The sequence below is a fragment of the Aythya ferina genome, assembly GCF_964211825.1.
Source record: "Aythya ferina genome assembly, chromosome: 20".
NCBI lineage: Eukaryota > Metazoa > Chordata > Aves > Anseriformes > Anatidae > Aythya > Aythya ferina.
This window is the reverse complement of record NC_140318.1, coordinates 1,558,057-1,584,145: the sequence shown is the minus strand read 5'-3', so window position 1 is coordinate 1,584,145 and position 26,089 is coordinate 1,558,057. Positions and strand designations below refer to the sequence as shown.

Sequence of the window (26,089 nt, the reverse complement as noted above, 5' to 3'; positions counted from 1 at the left end):
AGAACAAATGAAGTAACTCTTTAGATTAAGGACAAAAACGATACAGTTATGAGTACTTTCTCACTCAGCATGCCTTAGCCTTCAGGACTACCTCTTCCAGGTACTGATTACTATTTTGCTCAACACAAATCCACTGCAGTCACTTTTGCAGCCTATCACCTGGTAGTAGTAAAACAAACATACTAGGAAATAAACAAAGCTGGACTGTTATGATGCTACGTGAAATCTGCTCAGGATCTGAGGGAGTACTTAAAAGCAGCTACTCTGTTCTCTGCCTCAAGTCTCTCATCATTCAAAAATTTAACTTCTATAATCCCTAGATTTACTAAATTCAATTCTTAAATGGAGCTTGGATGAATAGATTGCGTGAAAGGTTCTATTAAGATGCAAATCATCCTTACCATGTATTTTTCAAGGTTAGAACAAGGGTAGTATACCCTACTACACACACAAAGGCAGTAAAAGAGGCTCTGCTTTAGTTTTAATACTAATGAAATAATACTAGAGAGGCACACAAAAGACATAAGTAGAAATAGATAGGAAAACAGACCTCTCTCACCTGTTTGGTCTAAAGGAAGGGTAACAAAAACACTTGCAACATTTGACAATGACATAAAGAGACAGGGTGAAAAAGGAATATGTTTGGTTTTTTTCCCCACTTTCACATATTAAATGACATAGTTCTACTCTAGAAAAAGCCTCCAACTTCAGGAAAAACTTTGTTTTATAGCCAAAACCCCTGAATGAGTCCTGTCCATTCTCTCAAGACTTGACCCAAAGAACCCAGCTTTGCTGTTGGAAGCTAAGTTGTCCACAGAATGCTTCAGCAGCACTGAGCCAGCAGCTACATCATCTGCACGGAAGTATAGGTACAACAAGGGCATCTCCTTGCACGTTGCACAGGCTGCTTGCCTACCCCACACAAAGGTTTCCATTCATGCCACTGTTTTGTCACTACCCAGTCAATAGGGGTCACTGTACAAGGAAAATATTTATAACTGTCCTACACTAGGTTTTATTAGGCTTTGACTTAAAAAAAAAAAAAAAAAAAAAAGCTCCATGAACGTAGCATGATAGCTCTATACAAGCTGACAGTATCAAAAGCTTCAGAAGTGAGTATCAAACACTGCATATTTCTTACTAGACCACTATAACCAATTTTCTACACTTGCTAGATGGCTAATTACTCAGCCTTTCCAATCCAACTTCTTCATCCACTTTCGAAATAGCTGTTATTTCAAATTACTCTTAAGATATTTTTTTTGTGAAGTGTATGCAACCTGCAAAGCCAAGAACTTCATACTGAAAATACTATGCACAATTCAGAAAAATTAAACTGCATTATAATCAGCGCTGTTCAAGCAACTCAGTCCTCCTCGTGCACACAGGTTTTGCAAGATGCAGATTTATGCTCCAGTTATGGAGCTCCAGTTCATGTTCTCCAATCTCACAACTCTTACAGTGATACAAAGAAAGGGTGCTTTTTAGTTTTCCGTGTGCAATGTTTCTACAATGCTCATAGACTTTGTACGAGACAGACCATTAGTTTCTATATAAAGACCGCCATAAAAGTTTTATGGTTTCTATAAATGTATAAAGATTGTTGGTTTCATTACAACCTCTGTTTCAATGCCAGTGGAAACAAAAATTACCTGCAGAATAGAAGTAGCAATCAGCTTGCAAGCATGCACATCTCAGTCCTTCTTGTTGGAACTGACACATACGGTACTTCAGCAAATTACAGACAAGTTATCGGACCTGCTTGAAGTAGCTCACAGGTGGGAACTGTCACCACAGTTTTTTCTTTCCCTTCCAGACAAACTATAAAGACTTAAACAGTGAGGAACTGAATGATGCGCTACTGAAAAAAAAGCCATTTTAAAAATAGAGTGCATTTTACAAAATTTTGTTATTCTTGCTACACCTTCCATTAATTATTTGCTATTTTCATATTTTATATACTGACTGTTTGCTGAAACATTATTTCTGATAGAAGTTCACATCTTTGCAAAAATCTTCCTCACATTAAAATTAGCTAGCCCAGGATAGCTGTTAATCTTGTAATTAACCTTCAGAACAGTGGACAGGCAAAGTTCCTATGGTGATACACGTGAAGTGATACAGCCACAGGTTAGAAGTTTATAATATTCCAACAGAGCACAGGATTTCACCTGCAAAAAATGAACTTCACTGTGGTATCTTTATTAGGAGCCCAAACCAAAAATGCAGTAGGGCACAACTTTTTCTGCTAGACTGTTGTTGGTTGGTTTTGGTTGTTTTTAGAAGAGTGTTTCTAACTATAGCAATGATATCTTACAAAAAAAAAAAAAAAAGAGTTCACATCATAAAAATATATCTAACTTTTTCAACTGTGTTAAATTTTAAGGTAATTCCTAAAATGCCAGCGCTTCAAAACTGTTGCTTTTAATGTCAATTACTGCATTTCCTGTTATATACAACCACATATACATAAATACACATTTTATTCTTAAAAGCTATTATGAAGCACCCCCAAAAGTTAATATATCTAAAAAGATATCTCAAAATCACTTCAGCCCCCCCACCCCCTTCTGCCATTCAAAAAAAGCCCCCGAGTTTTAACCATTTCAAGTGGCCTGGAGCAATCATTAGCATTTTTGTTTCTTAGTACGGCTCCAAAGGTACCTTGGCTATGACATTTTCTATAAAATATTCCGTTATACAGTTATTTAGCAGATTTAAACCGTAGATGTCATTGTGGTCTGAACGTGTCAAAGACAACTTGGGGGAAAAAATCAGGACACGCAGAATTCACTTTGTCAGTAATTACAATCAAAATTCCTACAATGTGGCTAGCCTGCTCATTACTTCCTTACTTTGTATCAAACCCCTTATTTACATTTCAGATTACATTTTTCATGAAACAGTAAGATCTATCAGAGCTGAGAGGACTGAAATAATGAGGGAGAAATATTTTAATAAAACGTGTTGGGTCTGCATTACTTCCGTGTCAGAAAGAAAGGTTTCTTCTGTAGCGATGGATCATTTATTCTGTCTCTAAATGAGAAGCAAAAGATGAAACTGATGAACTTTTACTGCCCATTTGTCTTTAGCAGACAATTAAGACAGAAGATCAAAATGGATTATCATACCACGCAGACAACTGGCCCAACAGTAATACATCTCCGGGACCACAGATTTGTAACTCTCTTTTATCCCTCCCCTTTCTTCTTACTCCTTTTTCCTCTCTAAAGGCAATGCTAGCTTTGTGGCTCAAGGGGAGCCAAAAGGCTGGTCATCATTATTCAGTCACAGATGTCAATCTAACCTCCCTTTTTTCTCAGTTTCTAAAGCAGTGAGGCACAATAATTTGTGACAGATTCTTTTACTGTAAGGTACAAAGAACACACAGAATAAAACATCTAGCAGCAGCGAGGGTCTCTGATCAGATGTACTGGTACATGGGAAATACATTGTATGTAAAAACAAGCACTGATAATTTAGATGAATAAAAAAATCTTGCTTTTTTTTTTTCTTATTAATAAGTGCTTTACCTTGTGTTGATTTAACTCAAATATTCCTTCTGGATTAAATCATAAATGTTTGATTGCTAGAAACAATTTTTGCCTGCGCTAACATGCATATCGTATCTCCCTTTTGCATAAAGAGTATGTACAGAAAAAAAACAAGGGTTTTGTAGTGTGCATCTTCATCGTAAATGACATGGCACTTCTAATTTTTTCTTCTAAAATAGTTAACCAGAAGTTTCAAGAAATAAACCTACTTGACTGATTTGCAACCAATGTGTTTGTCAGAGCTCCAGTTAACCAGAAAAAATACAGATGTAGTTCTTCCTTTCCACGTCTTTTTTCCTCTAGCCTCCTTGAATATTCACAATTAAGAGATTTTTCAAATCTACGTCAACTCTGGACAAGTTCTCTTCTTACAGTTAACTTAGAAAATATTCTTTCTGTGGATCATGACAGAAAATGTTTTTTGTTTTTGGTTTTTAATCCACTGCAAGTTTGGGAAGTTTAGTCTCCTTTTTTTTTTTTTTTTCTTTCCCTAAAAGTTTATATATGCAAGATATTTGATGATTTTAAAATCTATCTCATTCCACTACACACACAAACCCACTACTGTGTTTTTGAGAGTCTGAAAACAGTGATAGAAAATTCTGTCTATAACCAGGTGAACAACTTAAGAATTATAGGAGCCTGTGGCTCCTCTGACTTTGATTCCATCTTTCAAATTCATAGCAATATTACAAAAGACTAATTATTTGCAGGAGAAAGAAGAGAACCCTTAGCAATTTTATGAAGTTAATTTTATGTACAAGACTCCTGTAATACTTTGAATATAGGCACGATTGAGTGTACATGCTGAATTACACTAGTCTATCACAATAAATACAAACTTTGGCATCTCTCTATTCACATATTACAGACAGCAGCAATGAGAACATCGTCCCCTCAAAAAGTTTAACTCCATGCTATACTTTGTGCATAAAGGAAGCCCTAAAAATAAAGTCTAGTGAAAAATAGGCTGCTGTATAGCTGCTTTGACAGAAAAAAAATATATATATATTACTACTGTACTACTACTACTACAACAAAAGCACTCAGAGGCCCTGGTCAAGGTCCCATTGCATTGAGTCATTAGAGCTACTTAGGAAAACATTTGTTCCGGTGCTGATGAGCTATCATGTCTAAACAATTGTTAAATGCATTAGACTAAGTGCCACAAAATTTCATATTGCATAAAAAAAAAAAGTAATTAAAGGGAAAGGATCTGAAATAAAATAGCTCTGCTGACCCTAACTTAAAATCAGAGACTCATTGAGGCAAAATTTATTGTTATATTAAATAGTTATATAGTGCCATAACTTCAGCACTTCCCAGAAACAAAGGTGCAAGAAATCAGCTTGCACTCACAACCTAAATGCAGCACTTGCCCTAAACATTGACAAACAACAACAGCGCATTAACTCCAGTAGTACTTACAGACACCGCAGTAGTAATCCCCTCTCCCTAAACTCTAACCCCTGCCCCAATCCACTACTAATGAGACACAGTAAAACACGAGGTAACTTGAAGTTGTTAATTTCAAAGTCACCTAGAGATCTTGTGAAAAAAAAAAAATCAGATTCAATGCGTGTATTAACCAAACGATAAATACCTGTGCGTTCTACCTGCTCAGGCATAGTTTTAGACCATCTTTTTGAAACACACTTGAGACTGCATGATCAGGCAAGAATTTTAAAAATGCACTGTAGTGCCAGGTGCCCAGTTAAATATAGCCATAAACCTTTCAGACAATGAAGTGAGGACTGCCAAATGAACTGCAGACTGTGGCACCTACAGGCAAAAAGTGAAATTTATTAATCAATTTTCCTTCCCGCTCTCATGTTCGCTTGTAAAAGCTAGATTGTAAAACAATCTTACGAGATCCAAAATTCTTCCGTTTTCTGCTTTAAATGTGAAAATGTTTTTATCCTCTTCTCCTAATTATAGCTTCTTTTTCTTTCTAAGAATGCATTTATCTCTTTCAGTAAAAAGAGCAGCAATAATATGTTGAACAACCCTGAAATAAATTTTGTCATGTAAAAAATTAATTACGCATTCCAAACCTGGTCACTGTAGTCCTCTGGGAATTGCCTCCGCACCTCAGGATCTGTAAATAATTGACAGATAATATTAATTGGCTTTGGATTAGTGAGCAAGCAGAGAATCACACATTAATATTTGATCAGAAGATGATAGCAACCCTGGCAGGGGATCCAAGGAGGGCAGCTGAGGCTGCTATGTTGATAAGAGCAGGGAAGGACTTTTCAAGGCTCTCCCTTTACCCTCCTCCAGAAAGAGGAAAAGTGTATATAAAACATACACACACAAAACAGATGAAAACATAAATGTGTGTACGTGTACATACATACATCTACATATAATTTTATAACACATCTTGGTGCTACACTGTACTTTAGGCAGTTACTTTGTGCAATAGCTTTCTGGCTGAAGTAAAATATTACTTCAAATTAATGTTAACAGAAAAGTTACACTCCTTAGAAAACAAAACATTCATCAAGAATTTGAAAGAGCTAATTAATATGGTCCTGAACCTATGTGCCATCACGAAAACAAATGTTAAACACTTCTGATTAGCAAGCACTCAGACTGATGCACTGTCCTTATTCCTTTGGCTTGTCAGAAAAAATATCATGGCAATATTCCCTGAGAAGTTATGTTAAATTTAATTAGAGATGTTCATAAAACAACAAAATTGTTTTTGAAATTATGACTGAAATTATTTATATGACAACCTATTTAGAACAGCATGCTTCAAAGCCATCCATTTTTCAAAGGAATATGGCTGCAAAGGCCAGATTCCAGACTAGAAAGAAATTATCTAATTATAAAATAAAATAAAATAAAATACAACAATCACACATGAGTTCAGAATAAATAGTGTAACACATAGAAAAACCAACCAGTTCCCTATTCAGTTTCTACCATTTGCACAAACTCCCTTGGTTTCGGTTGCCTGCAGCATGGCACTCTGGCTACACCCTTACCAGATGCTTCACTCTTTCTACTGTGTTTCCACAAATTTTGACTGTTATGTTGGGACAAGTTGCACACGCAATCACTACTGCTCCATTAGTGTTATACCACAGCGTAACTGAGGCTTGGGGGGAAGAGTCTCATTTTTATGACACAAGCACCGTACACTGTTGTTTTACCATAGTCCCACCCCAGATTTCTCATTGGCAACGTTTATTTTAGTAATAAATTAGTTGATTGGCAATTCAATTGCTAGCAGATGCAAACTTTCTGTTAAGGCATATTCATTTTAAAATCAGAATTACAGCAAGAATGTAGATTAATAAACAACTTCCTAGCTTAACTTTTCCAGACATTCAGATGCTTTATTATACATTTTACTATTATATAACGGTATACACAGTATCACAAATTTTATGCATGCATATGAGCATTCACAAAACAAACTGTAAAGCACCTTTTAAACCTTAGTTTGACAATTCTTACATCTCTATGTTAAGTGTGCAAAAATGCAAATAAATGAGAAGAGCTGAACTCACACCAAGAGTCCCTTACACTGAAGTGTTTCAAGTTACAACTTACAGGACGATACTTTTCATATTTCAGCAAAGCAAGCACAATATCATTGGTAAGATGAAACTAATATCTACTATGATACATATTTTTAAATATTTTTTAAAATAAATTATTTGACGCTCATCTTTCAGAATTTCACATGAAATGATGATCACTGAAAGAAATTAACACCTTACGTTGTATACCGAAGTACATGACACTTCTTAAGAAATTGGTGAAGGAGCCTGGAGCACAATACTGGCATTCCCCCTGCACAACATTTTCTGCTGACCCATTGCTCCCAGGCTTAACAGATATGCTCGGATGTATACGCATACACAGTCACACACAGCATTTTATCATGTATCCATTTTTAAGAAAATAAGGAATTAAACTGCAACATAAATCCATGGTGTTTACAGTTAACACATTCCTCCATCAATTGCAATCCACATTTGCCATTCTTTAAAAATACAAACCAGATTAACCACACAAATAGTGTGGTGTGTAAGAGCAGGTGCGTCGCTGGCAGCAAGGCCTACAGGAACATATTTGACAGCACTCAGATAAACCCCGAAAGCTCATATTGAGATCATCATCCAGAAGACAGAGTTGCATTGTGCACCCCTCTGCAAGATGCTAACGCTGGCTGATAAAATCTATTAGCTAAAAAGATGTCACAGGCAAATAAATACAAGCTGGTGCTTTTCCCATCTCTGAAGCTACCTTACAGACCACTCTCACTGAACTGAGACAAAACAGGATTGCAGTAACTTAAAAATCACAGCAAATGATTTTTTTTTTGGTTAGGCTTTTATGGTTTAATTTTGGTTCATATATATCAACTTTCACTCTGAGTTTTTACTTAAATATGTTTTTTCCTACAGAAAATTACATTATTTTCCTACCCCTAATTTATATGCTCTCAAGAAGTGAGGCTAAGCAGTGGCCATAGAAATAATATAAAATATACATAAAACAAACAGGAAAACCCTTTCCTATTCCATGTGTGTTCCTACCACAGGGAAAACAAAATACATTAACTTAGAAGCCAAAAGACCCCCAATTCTCTTTATCTCTCTACAAGGACCATATTTTGTACATCAGTTGATGAGAATATGCTCTGAACAGCACGGGCACAGTTGTCAGGACTGGCCCCTTCCCGGCCATTGTCTCCCACTGAGCGCTGTGCATAATAACGAGGCAGTTGGGATGATTACCAGTGACGAGGAACAAACAATAACAGGTTTTCCAGTCGCTACATCACCATCTATATTTCTTTAACAGCCCTTGAAATCAATAGCTAGTAATGGGGAGGTATTTCAATTTCAAAGTTACTGAAACATTTAATTGATCTGCTACAAAATGATTTTCCTTCATTACTTCAGAAATCAGGAATTTCTGATTATTTGTTCTTTAGAGATGATACAAACTAGTGAGCAGTGTGAGATAATACACACTAGCTAAGGTCTTTAAGACACACCAAAAATCAGGTCACCTTTATATTAGCTTAAGACTGTTGCTCCCAAAACAGAATGTTGTTGGTGCTCCTGCCACGGATATAACCGTGACCCAGCGGCCCAGGAGCAGCAGCCCCAGGAGCAGCGGCCCCACAAGAGCAGCAGCAGCCCCAGGAGCAGCGGCCCCATGCCCCGTGCTCCTGCTGCCCACCCCGTGGCCTCCCCTCCCGGCGCAGCAGCGATGGTGGCTGCCAGCTCCACGCCGCGCAGTCGGCTGCATGCAGGCACACAAGGCCGGCCTCTGTGTCTCCTGAGAAAAGGCAGCGTGGATTGTCTGCTGCTGCCGTACTTTGCATACCACAGGAGGCAGGTATGGCACAGTTTCAGAACCCTGCCTACAGGTCAGCCAGCCCAGCAGTTTCTCATAAATCATGAGTAAATACCCAGAATATCTTTTGCTTCTATTGTGCCTTCAGTGAGATGGCTAATGGGAGAAAGTTGAAAGAAAAACCATAACACTAACACAAGAATATTGAAAAGCACAGGTAAGAGACATTATGAAAATGAGCCTTTAAATAATTTAAGTAACCCAAGATGGGGAGAGTTTCCAAATTCTTACCCACAGCAGCTTATTTACTGTAGTATAATTTTCCCTCTGCTGTTAAATCTTCTTTAGTTCTGAGCTAGTACCGCACCACTTTTACTTGTCTTTCAGTATGTATACTAAAAGATAAATTATTTCAACCTTTTAAAGTTAGATAGTAAGTTATACACGCTGCGAGGTTCAATAAGACAGGAGGAAATTTGCTGACCATTTGCTGTGCTGTGGGGACTCGACCCAACTGAAGTAGATCGGATTTTCTTCAAGACTAGGGAAATGAGAACTTCTGAACTTGTCCTATGGCGAATGGATGCCCTCACTTATATTGCTCTATTGCATCTCCCCATATTTAACATTTCCACATTGTAATTTAAAAAAGACACAACTGTGATCAGAGTCTACACCTGAGGTGGTTTGTAGAGGTTCAAGGTTAATTCATTCTCATCCAAAGCACATTCTACAATTGCATTTTAATCCCCAAAAATGGATCATAGTGCTGTGACAATCTGAAGCTTTATTGTCTTTAATATAAATAAAAATATATATATTTTGTCAATCAACTGTATACATTAGAAGAAATTTAATTTAATCCACAATGCATGAAATTTAACTTCATTTCTCATCCACTAATTTCAGTGGAAATAACAGCAACATGTACTTAGTCGGATGCACAAAGTACCTCGTGGAATCGCCCTCAGCGTCACGTACCTGTTGATCAAGACACTGGGATGCACACTTTGTATACAGCCTGCTTTTGATGACATAACAGCATCAGAATTGACATAACCTGGAACCCTACAGTTAAGAAAACCACCTTTAAATTATGCCTGGCAACCAAATGGTTGCACGTCCGCATATTTTTACAAGTACTTTATATTTTACATTGCATCAGCTCCATCACTTCAGCTTTTATACGGTCTGGGAATGTTTACTAAACTTTCAGCATCCTTATTTGGAAAACACTACATAATGGAAAGAGAGACTATGTCACACATCATTACAGCTTTCATCACTTTATCCATTCTTCATTGCTAATGCAACATTCATTTAGAAGGTATTTTCAACTGTGTTTACATACACAATAAAGTGAGACAGACACTGACTTTATGAAATATAAACATCTACAAAACAAATGTGACGATTACTCAGTAAGGCTCAGCTCGCCTCTGAAAAAATCAGCACAAGTTGCCTAGTGATCTATGCCTGCCTGAAGCCACAGCAGCCACAACATCCAGCTTCTGAAGAGTGGCAAACAGGCACACCAATGAAGGGTAGCTCAAACAGGACTTCAATATTCAGCTTTAATCACCACCACTACTGTCAGTAAAAACTCTCAGCGGTCACATGTTTGTGTCTTAACCAAGTATTTCATAATCAGATTCTAAATTAAAACTGTTGGTACTAAAAGGAGTCAACTTTATTTGATTCTTGATGTTCATACTTATCTTTAGAAGCTTTTGCACCAATGGTGTATCATGAATTTCCCTAAGATTCGCAAGTGACTCCACAGAAGTCAGACTGGGCTCTCTTACCAACCTCCTTCACACCGCTGTAAGCCCTCTTCCCAGAGGGTGCAGCTCCATACAGAGCAACTGCTGCCCAGAAAACGTCGTTGGGCCAAAGCCCACCTCCTTGTGTTACCCACCATGGATGCCCTGTTCTGGGGAGAACCAATTAGAGAAACAACAAAACCAAAAAAACAATACATATAAAAATAGATCTCATGCTTATTTTTGAAGCTGTTTCCTTTGTCACTTTGAAGAGGTGTTTTTTAGAGAAACTACCAACAGAGCACCTCAAGCATTTCTCGCATGAACAGAACACGAAATTTCTGTTACTGAACATTTTATTTTGAAAAGGGGGAAGAGAAGACAATGTTGTTTCTCTGAGATAGAGGAACAAAACTTTCTTGCACTGTGACAGCAGCATTTTGCCTCTTTCCTATGCATTTACAGAATATCATCAAGGGGATAGCCCAAAGCATTGATCCTACACTATGTGAACACAGCAAGTTCACGAAGTTTCCAAGTTCTAAAAATTATTACTGCCTATAGAATCTTGTTCAACAAAAAGCCAAATAGGGAAGAATACTGAAATTAGCTGTGAACTGTATAATCCCATTGTTCAATTTCATGGCATTTAAGACACTACCTTCCCCTACTCAAAAGTCTAGCTGCTAATCCAGGCTGTAACCTGATTTAATTTTCCAGATGACAGGATGGGAATATGCTACAATGGCATATTAGTGTAACTATGCTGCTCTTTTACTCTCAACTTTTCATCAATCATGAAGTGAAGAGTTTTGCTTTTAAAAGAAGCATGATTAAATACTTCTAAAACCAGCACAACTCAGATTGGTCTGCATTTGAAAGATAAGGAAGTTACAGAGCCAGGGAAGTTCTTCAAAAATTCTCAAGAAACACTTCCCACAGTTAACCACACAAGCAACAACACATACTATCGTGACCCATCTGAAAGAAAAAAATCAGCTTCTTTAATCCATGCTGGCTACAAATCATTCAGATGAAGCAAACTTAAGTTTATTATACAGTGATAATTACTTCATTTTTCCTCACTAAGTGATTTAAGGCATTCATTTCTTTAAGGTCTTTACAGCTGCAACTCTTTTTTTTGTCCCTCTAAAATAAAATGGGATTCCATTCAGAGCAGCTTCAATTTCAACACCCGTAACACATTATAGTACGAAAAAGTAATTTAAACTTCTTTCCAAACCTCTGCAAACTCCTTGGTGTCCTGTATTCAGCACAGCCGAACACTTCTGCTTGCCCCCAAACCGCTGCAAGCTTGGCGTGCAGATAACAGAACAGCACAGAGAGGGGGCAGGGGGAGGAGGGAAAGGGGGGAGAAAACGAGGGAGAGGAAAACCCTAAACACAATATAGACCAGAAGCCTCAGAACAAATTCACTCAGACAATACCTATAATAGGATTTTTTTCTGAATGTAAAGCTTTTAAGACTTCAATTTTTCTTGTTAAAGTATTTCTTATTCTGTAAGTGTAAAAGTCCTAAAACCGCCAAGATGTAAAAGAAAATTCTGTAATCATGACTTGCAAACTATACTAAAAAAGTAAACAGCAGAAACACAAAACCAAATACTGCCAGCATCACAACCCATACAATTAAGTTATCCCAAATCATCACAACATCAACATGCCCTGTACGCACATGCAGGAGGTGCAATATTCAAAACCACAACTTAAGAATAGTATGCAATGGAAATATTCACACAGGTGACTACATTTCTAACAAAACAAAAAAACAAAAAAAAAAAAAAAGGAGAAACACTTCTCACTTTTTGGATAAGAACTGTGAAAAACACTCCTTGTCTTGTACAGGAGGAAGGGGCTACGTTCCTTTCCTCTTAGCTAATACCTGCTTAGGAGCTGCTGTCACGTCAGGCTGTTGCACTGTCCTGGCTGTCATTTGAAGGGTACGTAGCGCCACACAGACCTCCCACTACACAAAAATGGCAGAGTCAAGGATGGCATTTCCCCTTTCCTCTGGCACAGTAACAACTTTGAGAGAATCTGTTCTTTTGTTTCAATACCATTTGAAAAACAAATGTACCATGAAACAGTATCAGAGAGCTAGCAAAAAACATTGTAGTTATGTCTGATCCAAACGTTAACACAAACATAACCACAAGACCTAACACTGAAGAGTCGGTGTAGTCCACATTTTATTTCAAGCCTCTCCTGCAGCATGAAGCAACTCCCTCCTGTCCCGAGGAACACGTTCGGCTCTTCCCTTCCAGAGCACCACGGGGCGATGGGAACAAGAAGCAACAGACCAAAGAAAACGTGTCAGAGTCAAGATATGACAAGTGATTAGTAAAAGGTCATCAGAAAAGTCGTGTATCAGACTAGGTAGACCCTTTTATAAGGTATCGTGTCCATCTTCAACTGCTGTTGTTCAATGTCTTGAATTTTCATATGGAAGTTTAATCAAAATTTTACTTAAGTTTACTTTAAAAGTACTTATTTCAAATCCTGTTTGCTACATGTTTCTAACGTCTTTACTTGAGGTCTTCAGTTCTTATATATGCAGTGGGTAATTACTCTGGTGATACCTCAAGTCCGCATTACAGCCCGGCTGATGAATCTTTTGAGTTTGCCTTACTGTGCACTTAAGGGGTTATTTCTCTTTATAACCATCTGTTCTCCAAATGATAGCACATTTCTGGGTTGGTTGAAATCTAAGCCAAACTCCAGGAGCAAATTTCAAATGGGTTACACTTTAAATTCTGTTTTCCCTGAAATTTTAGCCAAATTACGCAGTGGCTAAAACTTAGAAAAATACAATTAAATAACATCCTAATTCAATGTCCAAGAAACCCACAAAGTCGGGCTTTTAAAATTAAATACAAAGTGTTTTGAAATGGTGTACAGGCTGCCTGTAATAATTATACAAAGCAGGTTAAATGCAGAAGCTGAGGAGAAGCACACCAGTTAAGCAGGCCTCTGTTGTCTTTTGTTTGGTTGTTTTTTTTTAATAATTTTTAATTGACTTCTGCTTGATCAGGATTTTTTTCTTGTAATTTTTTTCACCACACTATAAATTTAAAGGAGATATGCTCCTTGAATTCTGAATTCGCTTCTCTCCTGCCTCTTTGTATTTATATTCTGAGACAGCAGAGTTGCCTGGTGACAGCCTCTTCACTTCAACAGCAGCTGGCAAGCCCTCCTTGTCCTGAAAATATGTAAGAAATTGTTAACCAATATTTCATGCTATGATTTAAATGTGACAATCTGGAAGTGCCAGTACCACACAGGTTAAGATTTAAAAGACAAAAAATTAAATTAAAAAATTGTCATGTCTCTGAAGCAATAAAGGAAGAAAAGTAAAGAGACCTTCCCCACACGGAACTACATGCAGCAAATGGAAATCGAGTTAGTGCATCGTCTGGAGTTCAGCAATACCCAACACGAGCACTGCCTGCATAAATCTGCCTAGTTAGCTTTCATTTCCAGAATGCAAATTCTCAAGTTATGCAAGATAAGACCAAAACAACTAGAAATTTGACATTTTTACAGGAAACAGTCACCCTCCTTTAATATTTACAAGACGTGTATTTCCAATTGCTTATGTATGCCTATCTGCTTTCCCAAGATTACCATTTCTGCTGAAGGGTCCAGCATACGTAGCCCTCAAAAAAGTTTCTTCAAGCTAGCTTTTTACAGCAAAAATAAAACATTTATGTTTGATTAAGTGACAGTTTATAGACAACTTAATTAATAACATTGGCATGTTAATAAGCACTTCCATTCAAAAAAATCCTTATTCAATTAATTTTAAGAGAGAACCTTTTAAATAATGTCGCATTTTCTATTTTCCTGTCTCAGCCAGCTAACTTCTATTTCTCTTTGTTGTTTTGAAGAAAGCCAGGAATAACATTTTAATGCAATACTGCTTTTTAGGGATACTATATTACAAGGAACTCACATAAAACCACAACATGGCCATGACGATCAGTCAACTACATTACAAAACCTGAAGAAGTTATTAATGAAAACAAACAGTGTTTTCCAACACAACTCCGGACTTTTCTTACTATAAAATTCTTCTGAGTTTTATAAACATTTTCCAAACTGCTTTATTTTCACCATTTTGGGTTTTGGTTTTAACGATGTTATGGTTATTTTAATTTGCCAATAACCCATATTTTCCATGTATTAGAGAACACTTTACAGACTATTAATCTTTTTTTTTTTTATCACTTTCTCAAATTCAACCATAATAAACTCAGATAGACATATTACTAGGAGAATGCATACCAGTACTGCATAAATATATTCATGGACATACAGAACATCACATTTCAGATTTAATATGAACTGACTCAGAAAGCACTTGCAACAGAAGTATTCTAACCCACCAAAAATTCTTGAAGTGTTATAATAAAGTAAAATTAAAAAAAAAAAAAAAAAAAAAAAAAAACACACACAAAGCACTACTCTTCACCAATTGTATAATTGCTTAAACTATACAGAGAATACCTTCTTCGTTACACAAGCAACAGTGAATACTGATTTCTAAGCCTGAAGCTATGTAACTTTATAATGTTTAAAATTCTGACCTTACTTTCATACTTTCAATATTGATAGTATCAAACCGTTTCCAGTTTCAAAGTTCTCACGTGCTACTTCTGTAAAGTACCACCTGCTCCCAATGACACTGTTACGTGTTACTGATCTGTGCAAATACCATCTCTTACGGGAATCTCCCTGCAAAGCAATAGGAGACCTTGTAGAAAAGCTCTTCAGAATAGTTTTGGGTTTTGATGCCTTCAAAATTTCTGTATCTGCATCTCTGTTTATGTCAGGGTGCTTTAGTTATTCAAATGGCATCAAACAGATTCTATCAAAGATGAAATTGTGCCACAGGAAACTGGGAATCCCATTATTAATTCTATTGTTTTTCTGTACTGGAGATCTTCACTTGTTGGAACATACAGCAAAATACACACCATCGATCATACATGGAGTCTGATTTATATCCATAGATCATTATCAGTGAAGGACAGACAGACCTATATATCATTTTTGAGGAGACATTTTTATAACAAATAAGAGGATGGTTGTGGTTCCTACAACAACGTACACAACCTTAGAGCTTCACACTTACCTTGCTTCCACTACTGAAATCCGTGGTACCTAAGGGCCCTCACTGACCACTAAGTTCAGTGGTCATCACCTCACTCCTACTTTTTTAAGCCATATAAGTTCATACGTAGAAGACAGCAGCCTTGTACCCTTTGGTACTTAATTTCAGCTATTTTGCTTCAGCTTGAACTGCATAACATTCCCCTCTCAGCTTATCTCACATTAGTGGTCTTCATTCTACCAAAACGGTAATGAAAATTTCTAAAGGCCAGGGAACTGGAAGAGAGTTAAAACACAAACAAAGAAAAAGCACAAGAAATCAAAGACTGGTCATGGTGAGCCTCAACTACAGCCACAGTGTCACTGCAGCCTTGCGAAAGCCTACCAGCAAAAGCATTAAATGAAAGTTTGTAAAAACAGGAAGAGCATTCAGTTCACTCTCCTGCAAAAACTTTCTGTGGAGTCAGATGTGTTAATGACAGATATGAGCTTCTTGAACACTATTCAAAGTTTAGTGGAGAGGGTGCAGGGGAAGAGGTCCTGGCTTGGAAAAATACACCTCATCTAGCTAATGACCATGAGATGAAAGTGAAAGAAAATCATTGAGTGTTCAGCTACCCAAAATGACTTCTCTCTTTTGGCATAAAAGTTCATTAACAAGACAGCATCAAAAACTGGAGGAGAACTGCGGGTATATTTACACTTGCAGTATTGACCTATTTTGTATGTGCAATGCTTTCAGCTACTATTAACAAAGCTCACTCTATGCCATGTGTGATGCTATAATAAAAGACAGCCTCTAAGAAAAGAAATTAGCACATTTAAAGCAATACCATCAGTCCGAAGAGTTATTCGTTTTACATAAAGAGGAGCTTGATGATGTTCAGTGCAACCAGACTGGAAATCTATCATCTCACTAAAAACGTTTCAAATATTTTTGTTAATGTAGAAAACACAAGGCTATCAAAAAGATTTTTAACTGCAAAATGGAAATGCACTGAAAACATTTTAAGACATTTGATTCTTCCAAGATGTATGATAGCACATCACCAGGTACCCATATACTTCTGAAGTAGTGAACTAGTTTAGTTTTGAGCTCAAACATTTCATAAGTCACATTATATTCACTTAGCAGCCAGCCCTGAAAATCAGGTGTATATAAATCTAACAATTTCATTCATTTCTCTTCTCTTTTCCTTGCCCAGCTCTATTACACAGCAAAATCACAGCTACATATTCAGACTTTTTCAAGAACTCTGCCAACTCTTTCCAATCTGCCCACCCTTAGCAGCAGCTTTGCTGAAAACAATTTTTTCCTTCACTGTGAATTGCAAAGGAAATCTAAAAATGCAACTTGAATACACTTCCCTATTTTTTCTCCACAGATCTATCTACAAGGTGGGATAGTGCAGATGGTCATTGACTCCCATTGTGCTGACATGCAAATCTCCTGAGGATGACTACAGAAACGAGGAGTGTAACTTGTTAGGGTGAGGTGGCAGCACAAACATACTCTCAGCACATCAACACTGACTTGCAACATCGAGTATTGCACAGAACAGGAGGGAAAGATGTGTCCTACAGACAAAAGGTCCTCAGATGAAACTTCTCAAAGTAACTGAGAAAGCTGATGGAGAAGGAAGTAAGAATGTTCACAGAGACTTTTCCCATAGTGCCTGGCAGAAACCTGGCTAGTAGCTAGAGGTAAGCTTGTGTTATCGCACAACAGCCGCCTGCACCGATAAGCAGGAAGATGAAGGGGAACAGTTTTTAAACAAATCTCAAAAATTAAAGTAAGCTCCAGAGCAGTACAGTATGTCCAACAGATCCAGCTGCTTTTATCACAGACAAACACACCTTAAAGAGGAGCGTACAGTCTCTTTTCTCATTAGCTCATACCACACCTAATTGGGCTTCCAAGCTCCTTGCTCCCTAGCTGCTGCTTTGAGACCTGAGTTCGCCCACCTTTGTGCCGCCAGCAGGGGAGTCCAGGCTCTTGGCTGAAGAGAATCGACAGGTCACTTCTGCAAACTCTCCTTCCCGTTAAACTCTGTTATTTGCCCTATATCCTATCATCCATTTCAGAGTACAGAAGAGAACAATATTTACAGCACTTTTCCTTGACAAAAAGTAAACATATATATCACTGATTGCAAGGCCACACCACGAGTATTTCACACCACCATCGTTCCATAGCGGCTCTACTCCCATTTCTAAAGTGATCAAACTAACGGCAAAGTTCTCTCCATCTTTTTAACACAAGCATATATGTTTGATTTTTAAACATGAAAGATTAAATTAGAAGCTACACACACAAACACAACTCCTTTTAAAAAGACTCAAAACACTGTATTTACATCTACTAGTACTCACTTTATTACTACAACCTTTATAACCGAGCTTAGGTTTGCTTCAAACAAAACAGGGTTCTCAGCAATACAAGCAGAAGAAAAAGCCCTGCATACAGTTAGTCTACAAAGAATTAACTGGATTAATTAGCAAGGGATTTGAGAAGCAGCTTGGAGCTAGAAAACCAAAACACTAAATTGTTTAAATACTTTGGCAATGGATCAAGGTTTCTAGGCAGCCCTATGTTCCATTCTCTCCTTTTTTTGCTCGGTGTTTTAACACATTTAACCTGACAAGGTACTTTTTCATGAGATATGAATGACACTGTCAAAATACCAAAAAAGAAGATGTGAATTAAAAAATGCCACAAGCTGTTAGCAATTCTGCCAACATGTATGAGCCCAGGCAACATTAATTAAAAATCAATAGCTTAGGACATAAATAGCTCTTATCTCTGTTATAGTATATTTCTAACATAACTCTTTATTAAAGAAAAAAGCCAACGTCTTTGCTATTATACAGACTGAATTGACCACAACAAAGCAAAGAAATACGGCAAAAATGCTGAGCAAAGAAACACGTATGAGAGAGGGAGGACAGGAGCATGAATGATTGGAATGTTTCAGCCTTGCGCTATCATTACCACATAACTGGTTGGAAATAGCCACGCTGCAAATACTTGCAGGAGAAGTTACCAGGAAGAACATGTCAGGTTTCTACTGCTAATGTGGTTCTATACAAAAATCCTGCATGCCAAGGAAATAACAATAACATGCACATCTTCCTGTCAGCTAGAGCTTATTAATCATTATTTTTATTATGCACTTCAACTAAGGATTAAGTTACTGTGAATTCTCTGATAATTACAAAATAAAGGTGAGAAAAAGAGACTGCAAAGAGCATTTCCTTAATGATACGATCTTCGAACTAAAGTTATATTAGAAGGAATCTAAGCTAAAAGATTTAAACTAAGCTAGGAAATTAAGCCACCACTTTTGAAAGCTGTTTTCAAGTAACTAACTCACAGAGAGTTGAACATTTGAAAGACCTAAACCCACTTTCTAATGAAAGACCACCTAAGACCATGCATCAACCTGGGTACACACTTCGGATCTGCCATATCCCCTACACAACTATGGCACTTAACTTCTGAACAGTTTCTACATAAAATTTATTAAGAAAGAATAAATAAGAATCATACCAAATTGGAGAGGTTAAGTTCAGTTTTATTTTTTTTGTCTATTTGATTAGTTATTAACAATGGAAATATCAAATGCCTCCATCCAGACATGCACACCAGTCTAAATAAAGGATGAAGAAAGAATACAACCAAGCAAAAAGCAATTTTCTTATTTGAGTTCAAAATAAAAGGGAAAAAATCATTTACATAAGAGCTATGTATGCATTTGCCAAGAAAATAAAAGTTTTGAAGTACCCATACAAACACCAGTTGAAAAGCTCATCATAAAACTGTAGCACGCTTAAAGTGAAGTTCTCAGGACCAAAAGGATTATTCTGAGCCACGGCTACCAATTTGAGCTCTCAGGGGCATCTCCTATCAGCTAACCATATGCAAGTGCAGTTCCACTCAACTACAGAAGACAGCTTTGCTATACCTGCAGATGAACAGCAACACCAAACAGTTGGTAATGCTACAGTGGACAGCCAGTCACTCGGGAATTAAAGTCTGGAACATATGAAGAGGTTGCATTTATTAAAAACAACCACTAGAGATGAGCCAATTGTTTCCACTGGAAAGAATTTTTTTTTTTTTTTTTTTTTTTGAGAAATATTGATCTGAAACACTGAATATATACATACAGAACACCAGCTTAGTAAAATCAGAGCAATACCTAGAGTAATAATCAGGTTAAAAAGGAACTTCCATTATGGCAATACAGTCATGAAATACCAAGCTTTCAGATCTTAAATAACTTTTGATTGAGTCCATTGGATTTCATCTTCTATTAACTGAACTTTGGAACGTTCCTATTTCATCCTCCTCCCCTCACCACAACCTCACATTCCAAAAATTCAGTTTATTGATTAGAGTGCAGCCCAAGGAAGTCAAAAGGTTCTGCTCACAATATGCAGACACCAGGTGTAAAGACAAGGAAAAAAACAACCTCACTGTCCATGAGACCTTTTGCTCTGTCTCCTCACTGAGCTACAGAAATAAAGTTGTTGCTGTTTTATAAGATTTTCTTAAACTACCTGGATTCTCAACTGTTCAACTTCCATTCAAGCTGCCGCCAATTTCAGTTAATCTTGTTTATGTAGGTGCACCAAATACTAGTTGTTGTTACTGCATTTGATGTAACAAGATTCTCTCATCTAAAAAGTTAATTAAACAATGTTAATTTTTAGTAGAAGCGTTGCGGGAGGCCACAGAACCACAGCTAATACTGTTCCCCAATTTGAATGAATCTGAAATTCCACAGAGATCCTCCAATAATGCTTTATCTCATTGTAAAAACACAAACCATCACTTCATTAACATTTCAATCATCTACTTCATTGAAGGTTCAAGAAAACAAAATAATTCAGAGGTTCTGTTACATCATCTGTCTCCATTTTATTATAAATTAAACTGATTATAAGATGAAGTAATTTATAAACTCTTCCAAAAGACAATTTACATTTTCCTTCTACAACAATGAAGGTATCCCCCTAACATACTCAACTTGTATTCAATGCTAACCAAAGATACTTACAGTATATATATGAATGTATGTGTGTGTGTGTGTATATCTTTATATATATAATAATAATAATAACATATATATAAAAGTGGAAGATATTTCTGGTATGTCTTTGGATTACTTTTAGCATTCTAACACTGTTTATAATACTGGTACAAATACTGCCACCAATAAAGAAACAAACATTAAAAAGGTGTCCTTTAAGCTTTCCTTTAAGGCATCTACCATAATGGCATAATTTGCTCTGGACATCATTAAAATGTAAAGTTAATGAGGATTCAGCTGAAAACAGAAGAAATGTAACCTATTTTCAGGCAAAACTTCTAACACTGCAATCAGAGGGAAAACCTCTTTGATGTCTCTTTGTCTCTTCTCATTAATTTTCTTTTGGTTTAAAAAAAACACAAAGGCTGTTTAAACTAAAAAATGCATAGAAGTTTAAACATGGTAATTATAGTCAAGCTGCAATGAGGTCAATAGGTTTTTAAAACTCCGAGATAAACAAAATTGAGATGTATTACTATTTTAAAAACCTTGTCAATACCCAATTTCAGTTGCCCATGTGATGTCCACTGTATTCCAAGAATTCAGCCTAGGTACAGGATTGATTCAGGAAGGTTTAGTGAAGGACCTAATCCTGTACCCAGGGTAAAGCAAACTATCAAGAATAAATACATCAAAATGAAAAGCGCTACAATTGCTGTATTACTTGGTACTGCATTTGGTATTTTAAGTGCAACAAGGCATGTATTTTGCAATCTCCGTGACAGAGAGTTGGCAAATTGTGAAATTCTGCTACTTTCTACCTCTACATGTCATTAAATAAAATACTGAACAGCTAAATAATTCTATTTATTCACTTAATCTATTTTTGTTTATGAATACTGCTAAGGTGTACACAAAGCTATACGCTCCTATTTTAATATGCTAATTCTTTCCAGCAGAAATTACCTCTAAAAGCTATTCGATTGCTTAGTTCCAACAGAATCTACAGTGCAGGAAGTGGTATGTACTTTTAGTGAATAGTTTATGAGCAGCTTTTCTGAAACCATAATGGAAACAACAATACTATTAAAAACAAAACAAGATGATTTATTAGAAACAAAGGTAAGGTGCTTAATCCATTACATAAAAGAAACAAATACACAAGAGAAACGAGAAACGTTATCTTCAATGAATAAGGACATTAATTACAGGAGAACAAAATAAACAGATATCTATATAATTTTTCCATGTACAAATATCATCTCTAGATAAGTCAGGATGAGATCAATGTATTAGTCTATAATAATTAGAGGTATGAATTTTAATGCATTATAATGCATATAGGCTAGAATTCTATAGATAATGACCTGCTCTATATGAATCTATTTTAACTTGCTTGATAGACTATTCAAATTGAGCCGTGTGAAGGAGCACCAGACAAGTATCAGATAAAACAAACTCAGGTATTACTTTAGGTGCAAGTGAAGAGCAGCTTCAGAAGACAGTCTCATACTTATTGCAAAGGAAAGCGTGTTTTGCTTATTTGGTTGTTTTTCATGTCATTGCTGGGAGGGGTTTTTTTGTTTGTTTGCTTGTTTTTGGGGGGAGGAGGGGCTGTCATTGGGTTGGCCTTTCCCACAGGCCAGTTCTGCTCAACTGCCTGCTGAAGAGATTTCCTAAATCACTGTCCATTCTGCCTGAGCTGTTTCTTATGTCCTGGTATTTTTCCTGCCTTGCCTGCACCATCCTTTACTGTCCTATTCACAAAAATACAAAGCACGTAATTTTACTATTAAGTGAAATAAGAAGCTTGCAAATACATAAAGTGAGGAAGCCTGATTCCACTGTATGCCTATGCTGTGATACCCAACCAGACATTTGGTCTTCATGCTTCAAAATCTGATTCTGAGTCACATTCATGCTTACAGGTGTTCCACACACCATCTCTTTCCAGTATCTTTGGAATAGAACAGAAAACCTCAATGACCACTAATGTATCTTACAGGTCACATAGACACACCTGAAGACTTAATTGTTCCCTTCAGAGATAAAAGCATGTAAGAACCAATTCAAAAGAGGTAATGTTGCTGATGTTTATATTCCTAACTATGTAGTTTCAACGTAAAGGAACCTTCAAAGGAAGTAAAGATGGGATTCAGATAATCCCAGTAGAATGTAATGGGAGTTGCAACTGTAATTCCCTTCAGCACCATACAAAATCCTTGCACAAATTCAGTATGTAAAAGATACTGCTTTAAAAAAAAAATAGTCACAGCAAGTCTTCTACCCCCCCAATTTTTTCCCCCATCCATTCCCTCAGCATGTGTACTGTAATAGCTGATGAAGGTTGAGACAAACCTCGTATTTTAGCACAGCAAATATTCCTTTGGCAACAGTTCTTCATTCACTCTCCTACTCATCATTTAACAGCAGTGCTTTACACCCAGATTATGACTTTCTACATGATCCTTCTACACAGACTTGCATTATTTAAATCATCTACAGTATGAATACTTTATTTTTATTAATTTGTCTATCAAATTAGAAAATATTACTTTCCACACGGCCAATAACAGAAAACTTCAGAAGAAAACAAGCAACTTAATTCTTTATTGGGAAGAGGGAGATGAGATGGGATGGGACACAGACGCATTAGCCCCTCTGCAAATACAAACAAAACCTGCTGAGATTAAAACCCATTCTGAATCCTAGATTATCACTACCAGCTCCCACCCCTTCCATCCGAGATTATCATCCTTAATCTGTAGGTCAAACTTCCTGGTTTCTATCCCACTTTTCTGTGAAACAGGCTTTATTGGAAAGCATATGCAAAACTGTTTCCAACCAAAAAAGACATAGCAATCATCTTCCCAAGAGCCAATAGATGTGTCAGATCTGCTGGGCCACAGCAGGGCCAAATCCCTCTGCTCATCAGTCAGGAGTCAGCAGCATTGCCTTGGCGTTTCTTCTCACTTCTCACTTGAAGAAATCCACTGGCGAGCCGGTGAGACACCTTGCTCAAAGATAATGAGTATGTTCGGATATAAACAGAATATAATACAGTGATTAAAATGTGTCCTACCACCACTGTAATTCACAACCACTACTACAGGGAAGTGAACCACACACTAACCTGTAACTGGGCATCAGCACACAGCAGTATTTCAGAAAGAAGTCTGCAGGTTCAATTTTTTCTCTAGTAGCGCATAAGGTTGAGGCGTTTTTCTTTTTTTAATATACAGCCATGGCTGAATCTTGGATTCATTTCATGCATATCTTTCAGTAATAATTTCATTTCAAAACACCTTGCTAACTCTTTTTTAAATCTTAAAAACCACCCCCAAAAAAGAGAGACAAAAGCAACACACACCACAAAAGAAAAAAAGTCTCTTTTTGTTCGTGACAAAAAATATCACACCCCAGAGAAGCAGACCAAAACTGCCCAGGGCACTCTGCTAGGCCTCTTTTTGAATTAGAGTTTACATTCTCTTCTTTCAAGGAACTACGTAAAACAAAAAGAACCAGCAATGAAAATAGACCTGGTTCCTCTTTTGTTTCACCAATTTTACTTTGCTTGCTTGTTAAACTTATTCGCTAGGTAGAGTTACTGACCCATGTGCCGACAGACTGAACACAGTCATGACTCCTAAAATCCAGTATTTCTATCGAAGACACGCATAAGAAGAGTAACACAACTCTGGATGGACAGTCATTACCAGGACACTGCTACCAGCAGTGAGCAAAATAAATAAATAAATAAATAAAATAAAAATCCCTAGTCTTAATCTACAGGGAGTCTTCTTTAAAGTCATTATTTCTTCATCTGAATGACACTCTAATTAAAGCTCTTTACAAGTCACAGAAGTGTCTATGTTGAGATTAACGACTGATTTTAGATGCACTAAGATTTAAGCAGAAGTTAACAGCATTAATGAGATTACCTGTTGCAATTAAATAAGGACAAACAAAACCAAACCACCTTGGAAATTTTTGTGACTGAGCATAAACTAAAGTTAAAATTACTCTCTTAGATTAAGTCACCACCACCATAACAACAACTTTTTTGACTCTATTCAAAGTACAATCTGCTTGCAGTTATTGGAGTAACAGCCCTACTCTTAAAGGAACACATTAATAGAGAGTTAATTGCAACAAGTGCTTCATCAAATTCTTAAACGCTTCAAATACTGAAATATCAAATGCTTCAGTAGCATTTGGTATCTAAATTGACTCTCTCAAGAACTCTTTAAAAAGAAGAACCACTCAAACCTCTATAAATTCAAGGAAAACTACAAATACAGCTAGTGAATGAAAATAATTTGTTAAAACCACTAAAAACCTCCCTTAAAAAGTTTCAGTTTAGCAGTTAATTTCAACCTGCAGTTAAAAAGGCACTAGCTGTCAGTCAGTTTTCTCACCCAACTCTATCATGAAAAGAAAAACTGACAGATCACAGGAGCTTGCCTTTGTAAACCAATTCAGGAACTTTCATGCTTCTTATTTGTTAGGTTAAAGGTTAAATTGCTGACCTCTGCCCTCCTGCTTAGCAGCCTTTCCCTTTTTCTGTAAAGCTTTATTTTGGGGCTGTATTTACATGGATTAGTCTCTTTTCACGCTAAGAAGGAATCTGTTCACAGCCAAAGCCTTAGTTCTGGTTGTACAAAAAGCAGTCACAATTATTCAGCAGCAGACAATGACCATATTGTGGATTTACAAAAAAACCACCTCAGCCATGGCAAGTTCTGTCCTCGCTGCACAAAACAATAGAAGAAAAATCTTATCAAGCATTCAAGAGAAAGCAAACAAAGCAGGCCCACTGTGAACTTGATGAAGATGTCAAGCTCCTTTAAAAAAATATAAATCAACAAAAGAGTTTAAAGTCTTGTGAGTAAGACTTTCTGTGCTGAATTTTCCTCTCTAGTTAAACAGTGCCAGCAGCAGCAATATAGCACAGACTGGTAAATACTTGTGCAATAGAAAAGATTGCAGACAGAAGTAGTTAAAGGATGAAGCAAAAAGGACGAACAACAGATCTCTTTCCACAAAGTAAATTAGAGAAATGGAAGAACATTCATAACTAACATTTTCGGTCTTTATTAAATCTAGTATCATCAGATAACAACAGACCTAAGAAAAGTTTTAACTAAAACATATGATGACTTGCAGTATGACAAATTCTAATGTTTCATAAAGTGATTTTCTCCTCAAATTGAGTTCCATATTTAATTTATACTGTAAAATCCCAACTGAGAACTGTCTTTGAACAGAACAGTTC

The 26,089-nt window shown here is 36.7% G+C and overlaps 1 protein-coding gene across 11 annotated transcripts in view; it reads right to left on the bottom strand.

The window, feature by feature from the left end:
• Positions 1 to 26,089, bottom strand: part of DENND1A (DENN domain containing 1A) — a 190,621-nt gene that overhangs the window by 151,345 nt on the left and 13,187 nt on the right. For 10 of the 11 annotated variants that reach the window (XM_084493738.1, XM_084493743.1, XM_084493741.1 and 7 more), the window contains one exon: positions 5,609 to 5,652. In XM_084493738.1, coding sequence (XP_084349864.1) covers positions 5,609 to 5,652 — 44 coding nt within the window. Of the gene's footprint in view, positions 1 to 1,652; positions 1,795 to 5,608; positions 5,653 to 26,089 lie in introns of those variants that run through there. The other variant, XM_084493747.1, reaches the window with a different exon arrangement.